This window comes from Eurosta solidaginis, chromosome 4 (genome assembly GCF_040869045.1).
Source record: "Eurosta solidaginis isolate ZX-2024a chromosome 4, ASM4086904v1, whole genome shotgun sequence".
NCBI classification, from domain to species: Eukaryota; Metazoa; Arthropoda; class Insecta; order Diptera; family Tephritidae; genus Eurosta; species Eurosta solidaginis.
Window position 1 is genome coordinate 99,368,725 of NC_090322.1, and position 22,988 is coordinate 99,391,712.

Consider the following 22,988-nt stretch of genomic DNA (forward strand, 5'->3'; position numbering starts at 1 on the left):
CTTGCGAAACCGCACTGAATATGGTTATTGCGGAATGGAAAGAGGATATAACTGATAAGAAAGTTGTGATCTCAGTCTTTTTAGACTTAAAACGTGCTTTTGAAACTGTGGATAGAGAGGAACTGCTGAATGTTATGTTTAATAATGGGATAAGAGGAAAATCCTTGGAATGGTTCAGAAGCTATTTGAGTAATAGAAAACAGAAGACGATAATTGGAAGTGTAGTTTCACCGGTTGCTGATGTACATATTGGGCTACCGCAAGGTTCAGTATTGGCACCGCTATTGTTTACAATATATATTAACGATATTAAAGAATGCTTGAAATATTGCAATATTCGACTATTTGGGGATGATGCATTGATAACCATTAGTGAAAGAAGTGCGGGCTTTGCGGTATAGAAAATGCAAGAAGACTTAGACTCCCTTTACAAATGGCTATGCCATAGAAAGTTGAAAGTGAACGTGGATAAAACCAAAAGTATGATATTTTGCAAAAATCAAAGCATTATGGGTGCAAATAACCTTAGCAATATTACTCTGAAGATAAGAAATGTTGAAATTCAGCAAGTAGACAAGATCAAATACCTAGGAGTCTGGATCGACAAAAACCTTAGATTTGGAGAACACATAAGTTATTTAGAAAACAAAATTGCAAAAAAAATTGGTTTTATGTACAGAACTTGTAAATATATTAGTCAACGACACAAATTATTAGTGTATCGATCAATTATTGAACCGCACTTTATCTATTGTCCAACAATCCTGCTATTAGCAAATGACACACAAATAAAAAAACTGCAGATACAACAAAACAAGGCAATGCGATTAATTTTAAAATGTTCGCTTAGAACACCAAAAACTACAATGCTAAATATGTTAAACTGGCTCAGTGTAAAACAGTCGATATATTATTTCACATTGAAATTTATACATCATATGAAATTAGGAATAACACCGAATTATGTGAACGGGAGAATACATTTTAATCATGAAATACATAACTATGGAACTAGAAGCAGCGGAAATATAAGACTGCCTAGAGTAAGAACGGAGTTCGCGAAGAAGACTTTAGAATAAAAGACTGTGAAAATATTAATAAGTTTAAAGCAAAATTATTATAAGCTTTTATTTAGTTTCACTTTTGTTGTCTGTAATGGAATCTTGCAAGTTAAATTTGATACACTTCCCGGTGTCCGATTGAGCTGAAATTTTGCACACATGTATAACTCCGATGACAATGCAATATTACTTTGTTAGAATTCGACAAATTAATCGATAACACAGTTATCGGTAAAGATTTGTATTTACTTTGGCATAACAGCCTAAGTCCCATACAAGCCCGCCGGTACCTATCCGTGGATTGTGATATTTGGACGTGGTGAATCACGCGTGTCACGCGTGGTGAATCTCAACGCTTGCGAAAAGCGGAGACACAACCCTCTGTTGTATTTCTGTGTATAACCAACATAGCTGAACTTTTAAGGCTGTTTAACTCTGTAATCTTTTCTGTAATTTATTTTGCTTTTGGAAAAATTACCTATTTGAAAAAAGCTGGCTGAAAAATATTGGCATAACAGCTTAAGTTAAATCAAGAATGGAAAATCTTGGAAAATTTGAGCAGATGTGGCAATTTCGCGCGTCCGTTGAACGAAATATTGACAATCTGCTGATCATCGCTAGGAAATTAGCGACATTCCATCAACTAAGCAGCACTTTAGCAATACTACTGTTATTATTTGGCCGCTCAAACGCATACATATTAATTGTGCATTAAATCTAAAATATACAAATACACCATAATAATTTACACGGCCAAAGCCATAATAATTTACACGGGTCATCAATTCTTTCTCTGATTCAAAATCTGAACTACCAGCGCTACCGTCAACAGCTCAGTGTCATCATTGCCAGTAGCGCCAATAACACCAAACTCGTGCCTGACACACAAAAGTCGTTTCACTCAATAGCGCAAGTAAAATGTACTACGCATTCACTACTAAGTAGCGTCAAAAATTCGCTTGGAGTCATTTCGTCAATGAGCTATCATTGAGCTGGCACCGCATTGGCGCTGGAGCCATGCAATTTACATCACTAAAATTGCGCGAATGCCCAGGCTCATGACTTCAATACTTATATTTACTATGCTTTAAACTTTGAATACACCTCTGAAGTTGCTGCGCATAAAATGTGTACTAATAAATTCCAATCCGCATTATACGCAGATGTAACTGAAATATGTGTTTTTGTTTCACCTCCTATACTTATATTTAAAGCTTTTCTAAGAACAAGCTTCTATTACTTGTTAATAAAACGAACTAAAAAGTTAAAAATAAAATTAAAGAAAAAAAACTTTTTTAAAAATAAGCTTTTATTATTTTGGTTAATAAAATTCACTAAAAAGTAAACAATAAATTGACTCTAAAGAAATATAACACTTTATAAGTTCATTGTAAGCTTAAACGATAATTAGGCTTTTTCGTCTGCGACAAAAAAATTCTATATTGTACATAATTATATATTTTTAACATTAAAACTTTACACCTAAATTATTAAATCTTACAGTTTATATCACAGTCCTAATTGTTCTAATAAAAGCGTGTTACATTGCGATAGCAAGAAAATGAGATCCTAAATGTTCTTAATTATACCATCAAAATTTAACACGTTTTTTATTAGAACAATTAGGACTGTGATATAAACTGTAAGATTTAATAATTTAGGTGTAAAGTTTTAATGTTAAAAATATATAATTATGTACAATATAGAATTTTTTTGTCGCAGACGAAAAAGCCTAATTATCGTTTAAGCTTACAATGAACTTATAAAGTGTTATATTTCTTTAGAGTCAATTTATTGTTTACTTTTTAGTGAATTTTATTAACCAAAATAATAAAAGCTTATTTTTAAAAGTTTTTTTTTTCTTTAATTTTATTTTTATACTGTAAGTCATTAAGCATGTCATGTATACAATTTATTTATATATATATATATTTTTTTTTTTTTTACCTTAAACTAGGTCATAAAGACCGTAAATAAATAAATTATTATTATTATTATTTTCTGAACCGATTCCATCTTATAAATCCAGGTGCTCACTTATCAAATTAGAGTCCCTGGAATGCAGAAGAACTGTCCTATTGCTCACGTTTGTTTATGACATCATTAATGGTGTAGTTGATGCACCTTGTCTCCTCAAGTCTCCGATTCCATATCCCTAAAAGGCCTCTTCGTAATATACCTATTTTCTATACGGATTGTGTCCGAACCCTCTATGCCTCAAACGCACCTTTGCTTAGAGCTATGACCGACTTTAATCGCATCTCTGATTCTTCAGCTATTGATTTTGCTCTTTCTAAGTTTACTTTTAAAACAACACTTACTGATATCTTTCCAAACAGATAAATGTGCTGGTCAATCTCTTCATAGCATGTAAGTTTTATTGTGTCTATACTCAACTTATGTACTATACTATTAAATAATTATCTAAGTTTAATTTAACATTTTTATCTAGTCTGTAAGGGCTTTAAATGCCATAGACTGAAATAAAGAAATTGTATAAGTTCTTTCGAAGGTATGTGTTATAAAAATCACAAATTTATTTGGTGAAAATTTGAAAAACTTATACAGTGTGCTTTACGTTTAATTTTAAACATACTTAAAAACCTTAATTTTAGGTCATTGTGAGCAACTTAAACAACATAGTCAAATGCAGGCAAATAAAAAAGTGGTAGATTTTTAAAAAAAGTGGTAAGAGTGGTAGATCCGGATTTTAGCCTAAATAGTGGTAGATCTACCACTCTAGTGGTAGAGTGACAACACTGTTTGTGTATTCTGCATTTCGATCGTAGTTCCGTTTTTCTAAGTTGCAAATTTGTTGGCGGAAAAATATTTTTTTAATAATTTGGGAAAAATTTAAACAACGTGACATCATTGTTTAAATTTTTCCCAAATTATTAAATAAATTATAAAAATTAAAAAAATTGCTTCAAATAAATGTTTTCATACATTTAAAAAGCAATATGGGCAATCCCCGATTATTAAAATCATACAAACGGAAAAATATTTTCTTTTTATTTTTTATTAATTTATAACAGAATTTTAACAAAAATGTAAATAAAACTTGTTGAGAAACGTAAAAGGCTTGATGGTGATTGTTTTTTAAATGTTTCCAACACAAGTGCAGTATGAGACGTGGGCTAATTTAATGGCAACAAAGCGGGATATGATGACTCGTGGGAAGCCTGCCGTCGCATAAAATTCTTGCTTTTCTTGTATTTTCTTCTCTTCACTTTGTTCAAATGTTATCCACTGAGGGCATAATTTTGGTTGCATTACATCCAGAAACGTACAGTGACTTTGACACTGTTGACTCTCCCATTCCTACATTGTAATCCGCCCCTATTCCATACTGGTAACTGCCTTCTGCAAAAAATCCCAAAGCAGCTACTACAATATTAAGGGCAGATGTCGATGCCGGAGTCCATGGACGAATTTGCCCCGCACAAGTATCTAACACATACTTCAAAGCATCCTTATTAAGTCGAAAGTTTTTTTTAAACATAAATAAGAAAATAAGTCATTAAACTTTACCACTTTGAAGCGAAAAGGTACACAATCCTTGCGGAAAAAATAAATAAATCTTCATAAAGTATTTTAGAAAATGTCAGCTATATTCGTGTAGGAATCCGTTTTAACAAAACTTGCTGGCCACGGCCGGGAATTGGCCAAAAGAACGACAAAAACACACTTACAATTATGAAAGCACTTCACTCAAAAAAATATAACACGGCGGCAATATATTCTATTGCTTTTGCTCGAAATGCAGAATAGGGGTGATTATGTGGCCCACGCCAGGTTTTACGGCGTTATTATGTATAACCATGGCGCAACGATACAAGGTGTCAGCATGGAACAGCTGATTACAAACTTTTTTATAAGCTTTTATTTACTTTCACTTTTGTTGTCTGTAATGGAATCTTGCAAGTTAAATTTGATACACTTCCCGGTGTCCGATTGAGCTGAAATTTTGCACACATGTATAACTCCGATGACAATGCAATATTACTTTGTTAGAATTCGATAAATTAATCGATAACACAGTTATCGGTAAAGATTTGTATTTACTTTGGCATAACAGCCTAAGTCCCATTAAACACGCCGGTACCTATCCGTGGATTGTGATATTTGGACGTGGTGAATCACGTGTCACGCGTGGTGAATCTCATCGCTTGCGAATAGCGGGGACACAACCCTCTGTTGTATTTCTGTGTATAACCAACATAGCTGAATTTTTAAGGCTGTTTAACCCTGTAATCTTTTCTGTAATTTATTTTGCTTTTGGAAAAATTACCTATTTGAAAAAAGCTGGCTGAAAAATATTGGCATAACAGCTTAAGTTAAATCAAGAATGGAAAATCTTTGGAAAATTTGAGCAGATGTGGCAATTTCGCGCGTCCGTTGAACGAAATATTGACAATCTGCTGATCATCGCTAAGAAATTAGCGACATTCCATCAACTAAGCAGCACTTTAGCAATACTACTGTTATTATTTGGCCGCTCAAACCCACAAATATTAATTGTGCATTAAATCTAAAATATACAAATACACCATAATAATTTACACGGCCAAAGCCATAATAATTCACACGGGTCATCAATTCTTTCTCTGATTCAAAATCTGAACTACCAGCGCTACCGTCAACAGCTCAGTGTCATCACTGCCAGTAGCGCCAATAATACCAAACTCGTGCCTGACACACAAAAGTCGTTTCACTCAATAGCGCAAGTAAAATGCACTACGCACTCACTACTAAGAAGCGTCAAAAATTCGCTTGGAGTAATTTCGTCAATGAGCTACCATTGAGCTGGCACCGCATTGGCGCTGGCGCCATGCAATTTACATCACTAAAATTGCGCGAATGCCCAGGCTCATGACTTCAATACTTATATTTACAATGCTTTAAACTTTAAATACACCTCTGAAGTTGCTGCGCATAAAATGTGTACTAATAAATTCCAATACGCATTATACGCAGATGTAACTGATCATGATGTTTTTGTTTCACCCCCTATACTTATATTTAAAGCTTTTATAAGAACAAGCTTCTATTACTTGTTAATAAAACGAACTAAAAAGTAAAAAATAAAATTAAAGAAAAAAAAACTTTTTTAAAAATAAGCTTTTATTATTTTGGTTAATAAAATTAACTAAAAAGTAAACAATAAATTGACTCTAAAGAAATATAACACTTTATAAGTTCATTGTAAGCTTAAACGATAATTAGGATTTTTCGTCTGCGACAAAAAAATTCTATATTGTACATAATTATATATTTTTAACATTAAAACTTTACACCTAAATTATTAAATCTTACAGTTTATATCACAGTCCTAATTGTTCTAATAAAAGCGTGTTACATTGCGATAGCAAGAAAAGGAGATCCTAAATGTTCTTAATTATACCATCAAAATTTAACACGTTTTTTATTAGAACAATTAGGACTGTGATATAAACTGTAAGATTTAATAATTTAGGTGTAAAGTTTTAATGTTAAAAATATATAATTATGTACAATATAGAATTTTTTTGTCGCAGACGAAAAAGCCTAATTATCGTTTAAGCTTACAATGAACTTATAAAGTGTTATATTTCTTTAGAGTCAATTTATTGTTTACTTTTTAGTTAATTTTATTAACCAAATTAATAAAAGCTTATTTTTAAAAGTTTTTTTTTCTTTAATTTTATTTATTTGATGTGACACATCAACTTCCTGCGCAGTACGATTTTGATATTTGTCCATCGAATTTACAAAAACAAAGTACATGGAATTTTTATTTATGTTTGTAGGTATGTCACCATACTGCCACCTGTATCATTCCGCTATGTGTATAACGCAAAGCGACGGGAGGAGTCACTTTCACCCAAGTGAAACCAAATTCGTATCATATAACAGCATTCATTCACTTTGGTGACTCTCGGTGACTATCGGTGACTGTAGGTGATTGTCTTACGTTTTTTCCTATTATATAGCGACGCAAAGTGCCACGAACACTCATTTTTGCTGTCAAAATATTCACTTGCTTCTGGGTCGCGTTTGCTTCATTCACTTCGCTTTTTAATTGTCGTTTTTTATAATTTTTGAGTAAAAATTGAGAATCTTAGCATTTCCTGAAAAAAATATTGAAATTTTCCATAGACAGCCCATAAAGGTTATATTTAGAGCTTCGTTCAATGTGTATGCATATTTCGTCAAATTTTACGGGAATAAAAAAAAAAAGCGAAACCTAAAAATTATAGCGAGGGACCCAAACTGTTATTCCTTTTGTAATAAAAGTCCTTCAGAAAAAATTATTGGTGGTATGGCCTAAAAGGTTCAATGTGGTCATAATAAACCGTTCCCGAGATGGTCGAGCTTGTACCTTAAAGGTGTTTGTTACCGGATATATATGCGGTAAAGGACCATCAACATCGATAACATTCCCCGAACCTTCGGGGAGTTTCTTTATCGCTACAACAACACCAACAATTGGTTATGGTTTTTCGATAACAAGTTTCTAGTGTTAGTGGAAAAAATTATATTGTCCCTACAGGTTTTAAATCCAGATATTTAAGAGAATGGATTGGTAAAAAATTCATTTCATTTCGACGAACCGTATCTTAGTTATGGGGTCGCACTTTTATTCTATTCTTAAAAAATAGAAGTCTGGATTTAACTGTTATTTTCGGCCTTATAAAATAAATGTCTGGATTTTAGTTTTTTTGTTTTTTTTTTTTTTTTTTTAAATGGGATGCATGATTTGTCATGAAAATGCTATGGGTATCCCCGGAATCCCATACACTTTCACCAAGGAAAAGTTTTTAAAAGAACTTTTACGATTAAAAAAAAAAAAATACCTATTAAAATGAGAATGATTATAACCAATAGTTATACCATAGTTTCGTCACTGTCTTTCGTCACGATCCTTATTTTCTTAGTTTTATGTCAAAAACTAATTCTGAGTAATAGGAAAATAAAATTAATAATTTTATTGTAAATTTTTCAATAACTATAATAATTATTACTCCGTGCTACTTTTTTTTTAATTTTCTTATAAACAGGGACTGTTATTCCTTTTAAAATATAACTCCTTGCAAAACTATTAATTATGGACTTTTAATATATTTGGATCAAGATAAAAATTATTTTCGGATTTTTATTTTTTGAGTCCGATAGAACTAGTTAAATTCGGAATTTTAAAAATAAAAGTCCGGAAATAAAAGTTACATCCGGACTTTTATTTTTTAAGGCCAAAATAAAAGTCCCGCTTGATAACAAAGAAACGGCTTATCCGAAACAACCAATTTTTTAATTCGGATAAGCCGTTTCTTTGTTATCATGCGGGACTTTTATTTTGACCTTAAAAAATAAAAGTCCGTATTTAACTTTTATTTCAAGACTTTTATTTTTAAAAGTCCGAGTTTAACTAGTTCTATCGGACTAAAAAAATAAAAATACAGATTTTACTTTTTTATGTGTACTCTTATGGAAAAAGTTCGAAAAATAAAAAGGATGCATGATTCGACATGATATTGCTATAGGGATACCTGGGAACTCAAACATTTTCCCCTAGGAGAATTTTTTGACCAGGACTTTCGACTCCGAAAAAAAATAATTATTATTTTCCGTCCCTGCTTATAAATCAGTGATTCTCCAACAACGTAGTAAGTTAAAAGGTGTATCGCAAATTATATGTTGGCAAACATTGGTACAATTCAGGAACGCAACATCTAAGCCCATTAAACAAGTGGTACCACAGGGTGGTGTCCTATCCTCGCTTCTGTTTAACTTCTACAAATCGAAGCTACCTTCACCACCAGAAGGAGTCACTATCGTTTCCTACGCCGATGACTGCACAATAAGGGCCACAGGGCCAGGCCCACCCATCGATGAGCTAGCTAATAAAATAAACAACAATATCCTTATTTATAACATGGACGCGCCAAATGTCGACCATATTGAACATCCACGTCGATGGAATCACGCTACCGACTGTCTTACACCCAAAAATCCTAGGTGAAACGTTCGATCAGGATCTACATTTTGGAGAGCATGCAACTGCAATTATCCCTACGATCCAGAGCCGTAATAAAATCCTCAATCCTCTTGCCGGCAGCATTTGGGGTAAAGACAAAAAAACACTCATTACCACTTACAAAGCAATTGACCGGTCGATTGCATGCTACGCGTCACCGATATGATCGCCAAGCCTAAAGGATACTCATTGGAAGAAAACAGAGGCCCAAAATACTGGCCTCAGAACCGCTACGGGCTGTTTTCTTATGTCCCCAGAACACCATCTACATAATGAGGCGAGAGTACTCCCCATTTAGAGAAATGAGATGCTAACCAAACAGTTTGTGTTGAATACCCAGAAACCTGGCCATCCCAAGCCCAGGGGCTTAAGGGGTCATCTCCGTAAGCATTATGACGAAATACGGCATCTGACAACACACCCGTATGAAGCAAAAAATCACAAACAGGTCCTCAGTGATATCCTCAAACAGGCGTCGGACCTCTATGCCAGGACTTGCCCGGCAAATCCGGTACTCAAAGAAAAATTCCCAGAACTAGCAGAGGAGGAAATCACTCTCCCTAGGGAAATACGCGTCACTCTAGCTAAACTTCGATCTGGGTACTGTTTCATGTTAAACTCTACCTATCTAGAATCACTTATACTTTCACTGATTCCTGTTAGGAGTGCACAATCCCATCTGACTCCAGGTCAGTGCAGCACTGCATCTCCCAACTCCGCCGAAAAGCCAGAAGGAAGCACTAAGCCAACCTAGAGGCCTTTTTAAAATTTCCGGCCCAACTAAAAAAGCCCGACAAATTGCAGCTGAGCCGAGGATGACCCGCACAACCACTCCGACGAAACGACTAGAACGGAATGTGATCTCACGACATAGATAAAATTTTCATTTTCCGCCATTGGATTATTGTTGTCGAGATTAATACGCGTCTTTTGACACCTCCCGATATTTTTGGTAACTTATTAGCAGTCGACAACTCAACAAGACTTTTACCGAATGTAGACTGAGAACAAAGTTCTGGCTTCGCATACCGAATATTGAGGTGTTTGAAACATATAAGTCATCCGACAGGCATTTTGCTCCGCTTCTAAATTGAAATTGTAGATTCCATATATCCACGCAAATACCGACACTATAATAACACATAAAAACAAATGTTTCAACATATCGCACTTTAGGATGAGATCGCACTTAGCGCTGGTACAGTTCGATGTTCGATTGCTTCAAAATTAGAGTTGGGTCGCTTCGTTCTAAACTTGTTCAATTAACCGCCCTACAAGACGGAGGTAACCAGTTCACCCACACATTCAAAGCTTTTTTCGCTCTCCACTAACACATCGACGTTTCATGCTGTCATCGAAATGACAGTTCATTAATTATTCCGGAAAAATTGAAACGCAAAAAAAATATAAATTGTTTACAACGAAAAATATCTTGTGCTTTTAGTTGTGACATGTGACGGAAATTAAAAATTTTGTTGCAGAGAACACCTTTTTGCGTTGGCGACCTTCGCCCAAAATAACATTAAGTTAATTTGAGTTGTGACATGTGACGGAAATTAAGAATATTGCTGCAGAGACCATCTTTTTGCGTTGGCGGCCTTCGCCCAAAATAATATTAAGGGTAAAGTTTTACAAGACGGTACACCACCTAATTTAAAAATATCAAATAATAATAAAAACGGAGCTCGAAGCGCGCCTTTTGATTCCACGTTTGATAATTTTTGATAAAAATTGGGTGGTGCACCGTCTTTTAAATCGTTACCATATTAATTTGTATAGAATCGACGGGATGGCCTACAAGGTTTTATGTCAACTAAATCGCTCCCGATATGGTCGGGCTAGTATCTTAATGGTTCCCGGAACGTACCCGATCTGCATCCGGCAAAGGACCACCAAAGTCCATAACGGGGAGTGTCCTTATCGCTACAACAACAACAACATTATTTACTTTCTGATTTTCATTCATACGTATGTGCATTTTTAAATAATAAAAAAAATGTTATATTATTCTAATAGATAGCATCTCCGCCGGGTTGCGGTTCAGCTCAGAATATGCCTAAATCAAAGGAAATCTACAAAAACAAGGTACTTTACAAGCAACATGCTTTGGAATACGGTACCAAACTGGTTGGATGTATTTCCCTAAAAAAGGGTGGAACTACGCATCTTGGTTTGCCAGTATTTGCTTCGGTAATTTATATTGATTTGTAGTGATTAAAAATTGCAATAGTAGATAATGTAATGTGAATTAAAATTGAATAGGTAGCCGGAGCAAAAAAGGCAACTGATCGGCATGCAACTGTTATTTATGTGGTGCCACCGGGAGCTGCTGCTGCTATCCTAGAAGCATTAGAAGCAGAAATGTCTTTGATTTTTTGCATCACCAAAGTTGTGCCAAAACATGATAGGGTTCGCGTTAAGCACGCTCTCTTAAGGCAAAAAAAATCGCGTCTAGTCAGGCCCAATTGTTCAGAAATCATCGCACCAGAAAGGGTAAGTAAATTGGCTACCATATTAAATATATAAGCAACATGTATGAATTTTTTAGTGATAATTTGTCATGCTTTTGTTGATAATCAACTGAAGAATGCAAATACGACAGAGTTCGAAGTTCATGTGAAAACCAATTAATTTTTTTAATTAGCATTTGGAGAGAAAAATACATATGTATGTATGCATAGAACTGCATAGAAGGGGAGGAAAAATGAATTATTATCAGTAGATTTGCAAGATTTTTGTCATTTCCCCTGCATCGCAGTTGTCATTACATTGCGTTAAGAGAGGACATCAACACCTTACTACCCACAGCCAGTTAAAATTATTGTAAATTTTGCTCTTTTCATCACTGTTTCAAAACGTGGAAAGTTATATATCGAGCATTCCATGGAGAATGGTGCATTTTAGCAGACTTTCGCATTGCCGGCATTATTAATATTCAATCCCTAGAAGGTTTAATGTAGTCATATCAATAGTTCCCGAGATGGTGGGGCTAGTACCACAATGGTGCTTGTTACCCGAACGTAGATAGATAGATCATTTATTGAGGATTGCACAGTGACTTGCACATCTCCTTCACAGCACCTCATCCTAGCCGACTTCCTTGATGAACCCCAGCAGTGTTCTTTGCTTGAGGGATTAAATGTGGGAATGCTCTGGCCATGGTGAGCCCATAAACTTAGCCCTACGTCTTGAAATTGCGTCGCAATCTAGAAGGATATGGTCCACCGTCTGCTGATCCATCACAAAATCGGTATGTGTTGTTCGATACTATACCCAGCTTTTGCATGTGACTGTTCAGTCTACAGTGTCTTGTAAGAATAGCCGTTGGGGTTCTTAGGTTATCTTTTTGAGAGGCCTATTAATGCCCTATATCGAGTTGTCCTGTAACGCCATAACAGTAACTTAGATTGACTCAGGCCTGGCATATTGCGCCAGTGTTCTTCCCTATTTCCCTTTCTTCTACTAATAGATGCCCCTGTGGGCCAACTGGCAGGAACGGCTCGGGATCGATGGGTCATGCAGTTGCTGCCTCTCTTACCGTGTTGTCCGCCTGTTGTTTTTGTAGTAGCAGTGCTTCGCCCCATCCAATAGGTGCGACCGATCACAAATTGTCATCAATGTCCTCTAACGGGAGTCCAAAGAAACTTTCTGTTTCAACAGGGGTGGGCCATAATGAGAGGAGTGTTAGAGGCGTTGGTTGCACAATACAGTTAAAGAGATGGTTGGTGACATGTGGGGACACATTACAAGCAGGACAATGTTTTGTATGTCGGGGTTGATTGTGGATAGGTAAGAGTTTAACCTGTTACGTTATCCAGCTCGAAGTTGGGCTAGAGTGACTACTCTCGTTTCCCTAGGGAGAGTGCGTTCCTCCTCTGCTAGTTTTGTTCTTTGAGTACAGGAATCACCGGCATAGAGGTCCGACGCCTGTTTGTGGAGTTCACTGAAGACATGCTTGTGTTTTTTAACTTCAAACGGCTGTGTTCTCAGGTGCCGTATTTCCTCATAATGTAATGAGGCCGTGAACAACAAGAGCCACAAAAGATTTATAAAAGTTACGAGGACGCTGGATTTTGGAATCTAGCCCAGAGCAACCTGTCCGATGCAACCATCCCTTGCACGTGAAACACTGACAAGAGTATTTATTTTTTTAATTTAATTTATTTATTATTACGGCTGTTTAGGCCCAAAACTTAAACTACTAAGTACAATTCATTGTTATAATCACTTATTTCTATTGAATATGCTGTTGGAATGCCATGTGATTCCGATCAGCATATTTACTAGCGTGACAGAGGGACGAGTCTGGGAGCCACTCATTAAAGGAAGGTTGGAAAGGACGCGTTTCCAATCCTCCAGTGCTCCCAGCTTAAGGCAACAAAATTTGGAACTTATATTTTTCAATTATATGTGTATTTTAAGCTTTCGGAATGTATTAGTCTCCGATCAATGAAGCTAAACATGTCTTTGGATGTTGGAAATTGAAAATAAGTGTATCCAATCACCCCTCAACTTTGTTTAGTAAAGACGCTGTCGGAATGCATGAAGATTCCGATTAGCACAGCTCAACATATAATGGGAGGTTGAAAAGGACGTGTTTCCAATCCCCCTTGCTCCAACATTTATTTGGCCTTATTTTCGTTAATTTTGTTACACATTATATAATTTTATTGTTATATTTATGCTGTCGGAATGCGAATGATTCCGATCAGCAACAGTAAATACCAGCTGGAAATACCGAATTCCAGCGAAATTAGTTGTTGGACCTGTCTGGAGTTACAGGTGGCGACCGATTTTCTTTTCCTTAGGGCCGGATGCATTGTATTTTGCTGCTACCATTATTACCATTCCCTTTTCGCGCTCCAGTATCGGTATATCATGTAAAAAAATAAAAGAAAAAAAAACTATCTTTTTGGAAGGGTTTTACAATGCTCCAATAAATTTTTTTTTAAAAGTATTGAAGTTATTACTACTTTTTATGTGATTAGGAAGTTCATTGAAATATTTCAGGCCATTATATATATGACCGTCCTAAAAAGATTTTTTTCCGGCAAACGCAGCAAACCCATTTCTCAGTACTGGGGTCAGGAGAAGGACCCGGATTGGAGTCGATACCTTCCCGGAAGAGGAGAGTATGGCGCAGACCCGCTGCACGGATCTGCTGGGGGGTTGACAATTTGTGGGAGAGACGCAACAAATTAAACATGGAGTCCGCCTGCTCATTGCCCTCTACTCCCCTGTGGCCTAGGACCCAGGCCAACAGTACTACGTTGTGTGCTCCTAATTGATTCAGCTTTTCTACGCACTGAAGGACAAGTGCTGACTTTATTTCGAACGCCGCAAGTGCCTTTAGTGGAACCTGACTGCCTGACTGAGTATGGCAATTGTTTCTTTGGGGTATCAGCGCTGAAGGTTCAGCTTAGCGCACTAACTTATGGCGAATACTTCCGCTCGAAAATGCTCGGATGTGCTTTTAGAGTTACTGATATTTTGGTTCTGGGTCCGAAAACTCTGGCTCCAATCCCACTTGGCGTCTTCGAGCCATCTATGTACCTTCCGATCTTGAGCCTAGTAATACATTGCACCCGCCTATACCTATACAGCCGTACCAAGAGACGGAGCAGCCCATTACATATTGGCACAACCGGAGCACTGCTGGACATCCATCCTATATGAAAGCTATGCATTCAAAAGTGTTTGTACCAGTGGCTGGTGCACACCGAACTGGACCAATGTATGCTATATTGAGGCCTTCACAAATACCAAGCTATGTTTATGTAAATAATGTTACTGCTAACGATGCTCGATGGCGATATCGGCTTTCGTCGCGTATAGACGTGTTTCGTTTGCTCCGTGTTTTTCTTTAAAATTTTTTCTTAAATGGATGACTTTTGTGCTAAGTGCAATAAAGCCTTTGCGAGAAATGACTCACTTGTTGTGCCATGTTCGGGTTTTTGCCAAAAAAGATTTCATAGAAACTGTTGTGATGGCCAGATTTCAGAATATGATGTGAAATTATTTAAGCTTAATCGTAACATCGTGTACTTGTGTCAAGGGTGTGTTAACTTGCCTGAGCGCTTTATATCCTCTTTAGGCTCTATTGCTGCTTCGCAAAAGCTTGGCATAGATTTTTTAAAAGATCTGTTCAGCTCTAAATTCGAGGATTTGATGAAGGAGGTTGAGGGGCTGAAATCGCTTATCAAATCAGATGAACAACCTCAAAGCTTTAACAGTGATAACATCAACAATGCCAATGGCCTACAATTCTTACATAGTGCCGTCAGTCCATCTTGTGTTAGTGTGCGCGAAAATACAAACAACAATAACCACGGGTCTGCTACAGCTGCGCTTTCGTCTTTGCCGTTGTCTTTTACACTTTCTGTTTACCCTATACCTACAATGTTATCACCTGTTTTTTGCAATGTCAACGGCACTTCGGCATTCGTACAGTCAAATGGTGTGAGTGTGCAAAATACATGTTCTTTAACAGATGTTACTAAGGGTCATGCAATGTCTGCTAATAATGCTATCGTGAGCAACGTACCTTCTACGTTTGCCTCTGCTGTTGCTAACAGTGTGAATGCATTGGCTTCTTCAGCTGACGATGTTTATAATCGTAACAATGCTACTTATACTTCTACGAATCCTGTTAAATCAGATGCTGCTGATACTGCTAATGCTAAAGCATCAAAATCTACAAAGAAGCGCACACTTAAGGAAATACCTGCTGCAATTGCTGTTAACCCTGATGAGTTAAATATTACTGCTAGTGGTGGGAATCCTAATATGCAATCAAGTACATCGTCGGGATTGGACATCCAACCTAGCTCGCCTAATGACAATAATAATAATAACAATAACAAGAATGCCAACAACAACAACAATGTCGGTAACACCAACAATAATGTTAATAACAATCATAGGCGTTCACGGAGGCGCGTGATTGGCTCTTGTGTGTCTACTGAACTTGGGGTAGCTGCTCGTTTCAGATGGTTTCATCTTTCTTCTTTTTTACCCTCGTTCAAACCTGAGGATATTATTGAGTATGTGATTAAACATACTAATCTAAATAAGCGTCAACTGCAGTGTTTCAAGCTTGCTAAGGAATCGGAGTCGATTAACCGTACATATGTTAATTTTAAACTTGGTGTAGATGAATTGCACTTTGATAAAGTTCTGAAGGCTGAGTTGTGGCCAGTCAATGTAACGATCAGCCACTTCCGTTTTTTTCAAAAGGACGCAAAACTACAACAGCGGACTTAGTTCATAGTGTCAATCACATGCCATGCAAATATATCAATATCTTTTTTCAAAATGTTTCTGGCCTTAGAAGCAAGACCGAAAATGTGCGCCTATTTAGTTCTTTATTGGAGTATGATGTATTTGTCATCATTGAGACTTGGCTGAATAGTAATTTCTTAGATGCTGAATTTTTTGATCCTAAGCTTTATCATGTTTTTCGTAAGGATAGAGATGCAAAAAAGACTGGCCTAAATAGAGGAGGTGGTGTGCTGATTGCCGCTCGGGTCGGTCTCCAGGCCTCGCTTATTTCTTTAACTGTTAGTGACACGCTTCTTGATCAACTTTGTGTGCGGATTCATGGCTCTCTGGGTCAACTGCTCATTTGTGCTTCATACATTCCGCCGTCCAGCCCAGAAAGTATTTATAAGGCTCATGTAAATAATATCTTAAATCTTAAGCGAAGTTCAGGAGAAACGCAGCTATGTGTTCTGGGGGATTTTAATTTAAGTAATGTTAGCTGGATCTCTCTTGAAAACAATCTCTATTTAACTCCTACTAATATTAACAGCTCTTATGAATCGTATCTTATTGATAATTGTGGAGGGGTTGGTTTATCTCAAATTAACAGTTTCCATAATTCTTTACATCGCACTCTTGATTTAATTTTTGTAACTAATAATATTAGTTTTGTTATCTCGGAACCTGCGTCTTCAATTTCGCCACCAAACTTGCATCACCTGCCCTTAAAGCTTGAAATTCAGTTCTTTGAGTATTTCTGTATTCCTACATCAAATATGAAAAAATCGTTCAATTTTCGAAGATGTGATTTTAATCGTTTAATTTCTGCTTTACGTGGAGTGGACTGGGATGCTATGCTTGGCGAAAGTGAAGTTGGAAAGTCTTTCAATGTATTTAAAAATGAAATTCATAAGATTTGCGAAAAAATCGTGCCGATATATAAAAATAAAATTTACAAATCTCCCTGGCACAATAGTGCGCTCAAACATCTAAAAAATTTGAGAAACAAGTTCTTTAAAAAATATAAGTTTACTAATCAGCGTCGATTTTGATTTGTTTATTGTTTATAAGAAAAAATTTAACAATCTTAATAAGTCTTTATATGCTAAGTACGTCAGAAATTTTGAGGTAAACATCAAGAGCAATCCGAAGAACTTTTGGAATTACATTAACTCCATGAAGAGCGTATCTAGCATACCGAAATCAGTAAGCTACAATAATATTACTGCCAACTCTGTTAATGATGCTGCTAATCTCTTTGCTGACTTCTTCTCGGCGAATTTTATCACAGATAATGATTTAACTGTGGAAGATACAGATAACATACACAAGTTAATTAAGTCTCCCTCTGCTAATAATTTTGGGTCACTTACTCTCACTGAGGCAGACATAATTGAGGGGATTATAAAACTTAAAAATTCCTCCAGAACTGATGTTGATAATCTTTCAGTTATTCTATTGAAAAATTGTCCTTCTCTAGTACGACCCTTAATGATTATATTCAATAAATCATTGGAATCGGGTATTTTTATTGATGACTGGAAACAAACATCCGTCACTCCCATTTTTAAGTCTGGCAACAAAAGTAACTGTTCTAATTACAGGCCTATTTCCAAATTGTCTACAACTTCGAAGCTATTTGAATGTGTTGTCAATGACAAGCTTTACTTTAGCATTAAACACCTGATTTGCGCCAATCAACATGGTTTTGTCCCGGCCAGATCCACATTAACGAACCTCGCTGTCTTTTCTGAGGATTGCTTCGCGGCATTTAGGCGGGGTTTTCAGGTTGATACAATATACCTTGACTTCTCCAAAGTATTCGATAAAATTTCTCATAAAATTTTAATTGCGAAATTAGCTTGTTATGGTTTCCACTCTACGTTCCTACAGTGGATTAAATCTTACCTGCACAACAGAAGTAATGTTGTAAATATTGACGGTGTTTATTCGAAACCATTTTGGGCCACCTCTGGAGTGCCCCAGGGCAGTATTCTGGGCCCCTTACTATTTATCTTGTTCATTAATGACATTAGCTCTTGCTTCTCATCTACCAAATTTCTGCTTTATGCTGATGATCTCAAGATCTATTCTGAGATCAGTTGTTATAATGATGTCGTTGTTCTTCAATCTGAGATTAATAAGCTTTATATCTGGTGTGTTAAGAACCGTCTTTTCCTTAATATAAGTAAGTGCCACACTGTGACGTATGGTAAAATGCTGAGGCCACTTCATACCTCCTATCATATTGCAGAAACCTTTCTTCGAACGAATCTTGAAGTTAAAGACTTGGGGGTATACTTCGACTCAAAGTTTAATTTTAACACTCACGTCAGCTTCACAATTTCTAAGGCGCTTTCAATGCTTGCTTTTGTCAGACGCCATTCCGCAAACTTCTCTGACCCCTACACACTCAAAGTTTTATATACGTCCTTTGTGCGGTCCAAACTTGAGTATGCGGCTTTCATTTGGCGGCCCTACCACACAGTTCACATCAACCGCCTGGAGCGGGTTCAAAAAATCTTTATGCGCTTCGCGCTTATTTCATTACGTTTCTCTGAACCGATCCCGTCTTATGAGTCTCGATGCCAACTAATATCCCTATTATCCTTTAACAATCGCAGAATTCTTTTGGCCTCGTTGTTCATTTTCGATCTTTTCACGGGCAAAATTGACTGCGCGCTGCTTCTTGAAAGACTATGCTTAAATACTCCCTGTAGAAACCTCCGCCACTTTGAAATCTTTTTCATAGGGCTGAGTAGAACTGTTTATAACTCAAAAGCGCCTATTAACAGAGCCCTATCAGAAATTAATTGCTTCTCTAGTGTTTTGGATATTGATTTCTCCTACTCAAAATACGCTTTTGAACTTAAACTAAAAAATTACTTAATCTGTAATAATATAAATTCTTCTTGTTAATGTTCTCCATTGCTTAATATAAGCTGGTCTCTGTAATTTAGTCATAAGTGTCTGTACTAAACATTTGTTACTAGACTAAATAAATAAATAAATAAATAAATAAAATAAATAAATTTGCACGGTTGAGCACATACAGTACCTACGTTTATACAAGGTGGAACACCACACTACCTACATGGCGATGTAGCCACCGATCAGGTTGTTGTAAGAGATTAATTAAAATATGTTATTCATAAACACTGATTCTTATATTTTTATTATCATTAAACTGTAGACTAGACTCATGACGGGTATTCTTACTGGATACTGCCTTCTGGCGTCACATGCCTTTAAATTAGGCTTGGTCAGTGATAGCAGATGTAGGAAGTGCGAGTTGGAGGAGGAAACGATCGATTTCATTCTGTGCTCGTGCCCTGCGCTTGCCGGGCTAAGACTCCAGCTGACAGATGTCAGATCTAGAAGCAGCAAGTGGCTTAAGTTCTAGGAAGCCGCTAACCCGCTGGAGCCATGAGAAGCGTGGGTGCACTTTGGGTGTCCCAAGACAAGTTCCGTACCTGCTCCGAATAATTTGATAGATAGATAGATTAGATAGGGATCTGTTCTAGGTCCAACTCTTTGGAATGCGGTGTATGGCGGGGTGCTACAAAACCACCTTCCCGGAGGCACGGAAATTGTCGGCTATGCAGATGATATTGTCGTAGTAGCAGTGGCCAAGAAACTTGATCTGCTCCAAGCATTATGTAATGACGCCATGGGAAGAATAGAGGAATGGTTGACGAACACGGGGCTGGAGATGGCTAGCAATAAGACAGAAGTGGTTCTGATGAGCTCAAAGCGGACTGTGGATGAGTTGGTCCTAACCATAGGAGATTTTCAAATAAATTCGCCCTCCTTGAAATATCTAGGAGTAATCATTGACTCAAAACTAACTTTTAGGGAGCACTTCAGGGCGGTGGGGGACAAAGTTTCTAGAGTTAGTGGAACCCTAACGCGAATAATGCCCAACATCGGCGGCCCAAGCGAAGCTACCCGTCAGCGATTATCCAACGTAACCAGCTCTATAATATTATATGCAGCACCAGTATGTGCTGTTCCGACGACGCGATCCATGTTTTATCCAGGAAAATCCCAGTACATCTACTCTCAGGTGAAATGGCCGATCTGTATGGCATTGGATTCAGCCGACCATCTGAAGATGCTAAGAAAACCGCAAGGTCACGAACAATAGTAAGGTGGCAAGAACGGCGGGAAGATTCGAGAAAAGAGCGCTGAACCTTCATGCTAGTCCGGAATATAGCGGAATGGTACGAGCGAAAACACGGCAAACTAAATTACCATCTCACACAGATATTGAGCGGGCACGGTGGCTTGAAGGAATATCTACATAAGCGTGGGATAGAGGAGGATCCTTTCTGTCCAAGCTGTCCGTCTGAATTGGAAGGCGCAGAACATGTAATATTTCACTGCCCTCGTTTTCACGGCGAAAGACTGTCTGTAAACAGAGTTTTTGGAGAGGAACCTTCCATTAGGAATTTAGTTCCGCGTTTTTGCGGACAAATAGATTGTTGGATTGCTGTGAGCAAGATGGCCTTTATAGTAATGACGAAATTGATGATGCATGCCGAAAGGGAGCGTAGTACGCATACGAAGTAGTGGCGACTAAATCGCCTTTGAAGTTACTTTACCAGGTCCTGATTCTAGTTATCTGAAATTTCTCTTGTGCCTTTGGAAAAGAGCTATGTGTGGAGCCCTATTTATGGAACACTTTTCGGCTTATATTAAAAACTTTTAATCTATTCTTACTGATATGAGTTTCTTTTTCATTCTAGGTAATTTGATTTTGACGATGTGAGGATAGAAATATCGCAAATATTCCAGCTGTGGCTGTAAGAACATACATTTGCTCAAATTAGAAGAAAACTGCACGGTTGAGCACATCCAGTATCTACGTTTATACAAGGAGGAACACCACACTACTTTCACGGGGATGTAGCCACCGATCACGTTGTTGTAAGAGCTTTTTTTAAATATGTTATTCATAAACACTGATTCTAATATTTTGTTTTGGTTTTTACTTTAGAGTCAACCTGTTATATAAGCGATGTCAGCTATGCCTGTAACTTAAGCGCCTTCAGATGTAATAGTTACCGCGGACGCGGTCACAGGAGTAGTTCACTACGTGGGGATTACACTAATCAAGGACTTTCAATATCGGAAGGATTTCCAGTACTATAACACACCAACAATATGTGCAATCACCCGAATAAATTGTACAACAAACGTTAACACCACATCATCAGCCAGCAACAACAACAACAAACGCAACAAGTTGAAACTTCTAAACAATTAATGACTAGTGAACCACCAACATATCCGCAATATGCGCAAACATCAACACCAACATGTGTCGCCTACTTTGCAACACGGTGAAGATGGCCAAGGCCATTCTGATTCTAATACTGATAAAGGCGAACCATTGGCAAATTTAAAAACTCAAACAGACCACGAAAAATGTTGATGATGGTATTAATTCTAGTACGGATAGTAAAGAATTTAAACATAGGAAAAAAGCTAAACTTGATAAAAACTTAACCGAAGATGACAATGTTTCCAATTCTAATACTAAGGAAGATGAACCTTTGATAAATATGAAGCTTAAAACAGAGTTATCAAAAAATGACGATGATGATAATGATGTTGATGCAAAGTCCAATGTTGAAAATGATGAAAATTATGAAACAGAATCTGAAAATAGTATGAGTGTGGATTATAACCTGAAGCAAAACTGTCATATCCTGTACGGCCAGAATTAGATGTTAAGAAAAGAGCCTACATAAAGAGGCTCAGTATATTTATGGAAAATTTATCATGAGACAATGCCCAATGTATGTATTTCAATTAAATTCAGCACATTGTTGGAAAAAGCAGCTAAACTTTATGCATCGTGTAGAGAAACCAGAACATTTACAATTTAAATATAACGAACGTGGTGCAAAATGTAAATTTTGTGTTATTCAAGCAGCTACACCAAGCTTCAACAAATTATTGTACCATGAGATTTCTCATATGCCTAATAGTCATTATTTAAAATGTAAATTATGCGATTGGAAGACGAAAATACATTCAAGTATGAATTTTTATTTACGTGTACAACACGCTGAAACAATTGATGTAACAACGAAAAGTTTAGAATTGAATGTTTGTCCATATTGTATTCACAATGGTATTTACGCAAACACTTAATACATCTTTTCTATGTTTAGAATGTGGTGAATAATTTAGAACAAATACAAGTTTACGTGTACACCACAAGATTTGAACGAAAATATCTTGAGGGTATGGTTACACCTATGTGGCATCTACAAGATATTTATAATTACTAGTATGGAATGAATCCGGATATGGAAGAAAACGGAGGTGACGAATCACCATGCTTCTTTGGATTCTGGTGATACTCCTGACATGCTTCCTAATTTCCCTACGTCTGATGTTACTATACCTACCAAACTAATATGACTGCAAACTGATGAGCAACACTACCAGCGCAGGAAAAATAAGAACTTCAAAACAAGGTTTCGGAAAGGGCACGACTATGAATAGACGTTAATGTATTTATATAGTTTATAAATATAAAAATTCACATATGTAAAGTTCGCTAGAGTAATAAGACAATAATTTAAATTCTAAAAAAACATTGTATATATGAATAATTTATAATTAAATATTATCTGAAC

General features: G+C 36.7%; 2 protein-coding genes across 10 annotated transcripts in view; one reads left to right on the forward strand and one right to left on the reverse strand.

Annotated features, from left to right (window-relative positions):
* PGAP1 (GPI inositol-deacylase) overlaps positions 1–10,346 on the reverse strand; it is a 1,928,961-nt gene extending 1,918,615 nt beyond the window's left edge. For 3 of the 9 annotated variants that reach the window (XM_067782299.1, XM_067782306.1, XM_067782301.1), the window contains exon 1: positions 10,067–10,341. In XM_067782299.1, the coding sequence (XP_067638400.1) occupies positions 10,067–10,219 (153 nt within the window). In that variant the 5' untranslated portion in view covers positions 10,220–10,341. Of the gene's footprint in view, positions 1–10,066 lie in introns of all 9 variants that reach the window. The other 6 variants (XM_067782303.1, XM_067782305.1, XM_067782308.1 and 3 more) reach the window with 6 other exon arrangements.
* A 14-nt stretch (positions 10,347–10,360) lies between these two features.
* LOC137250071 (succinate--CoA ligase [ADP/GDP-forming] subunit alpha, mitochondrial-like) lies at positions 10,361–22,146 on the forward strand. Its single transcript, XM_067782310.1, has 5 exons — positions 10,361–10,696; positions 11,092–11,265; positions 11,338–11,568; positions 21,084–21,264; positions 21,335–22,146. Exons 2-4 carry the CDS (start codon positions 11,128–11,130, stop codon positions 21,090–21,092), a joined length of 378 nt encoding a protein of 125 aa, XP_067638411.1. The 5' UTR covers positions 10,361–10,696; positions 11,092–11,127; the 3' UTR covers positions 21,093–21,264; positions 21,335–22,146.
* Positions 22,147–22,988: the final 842 nt, after the last annotated feature.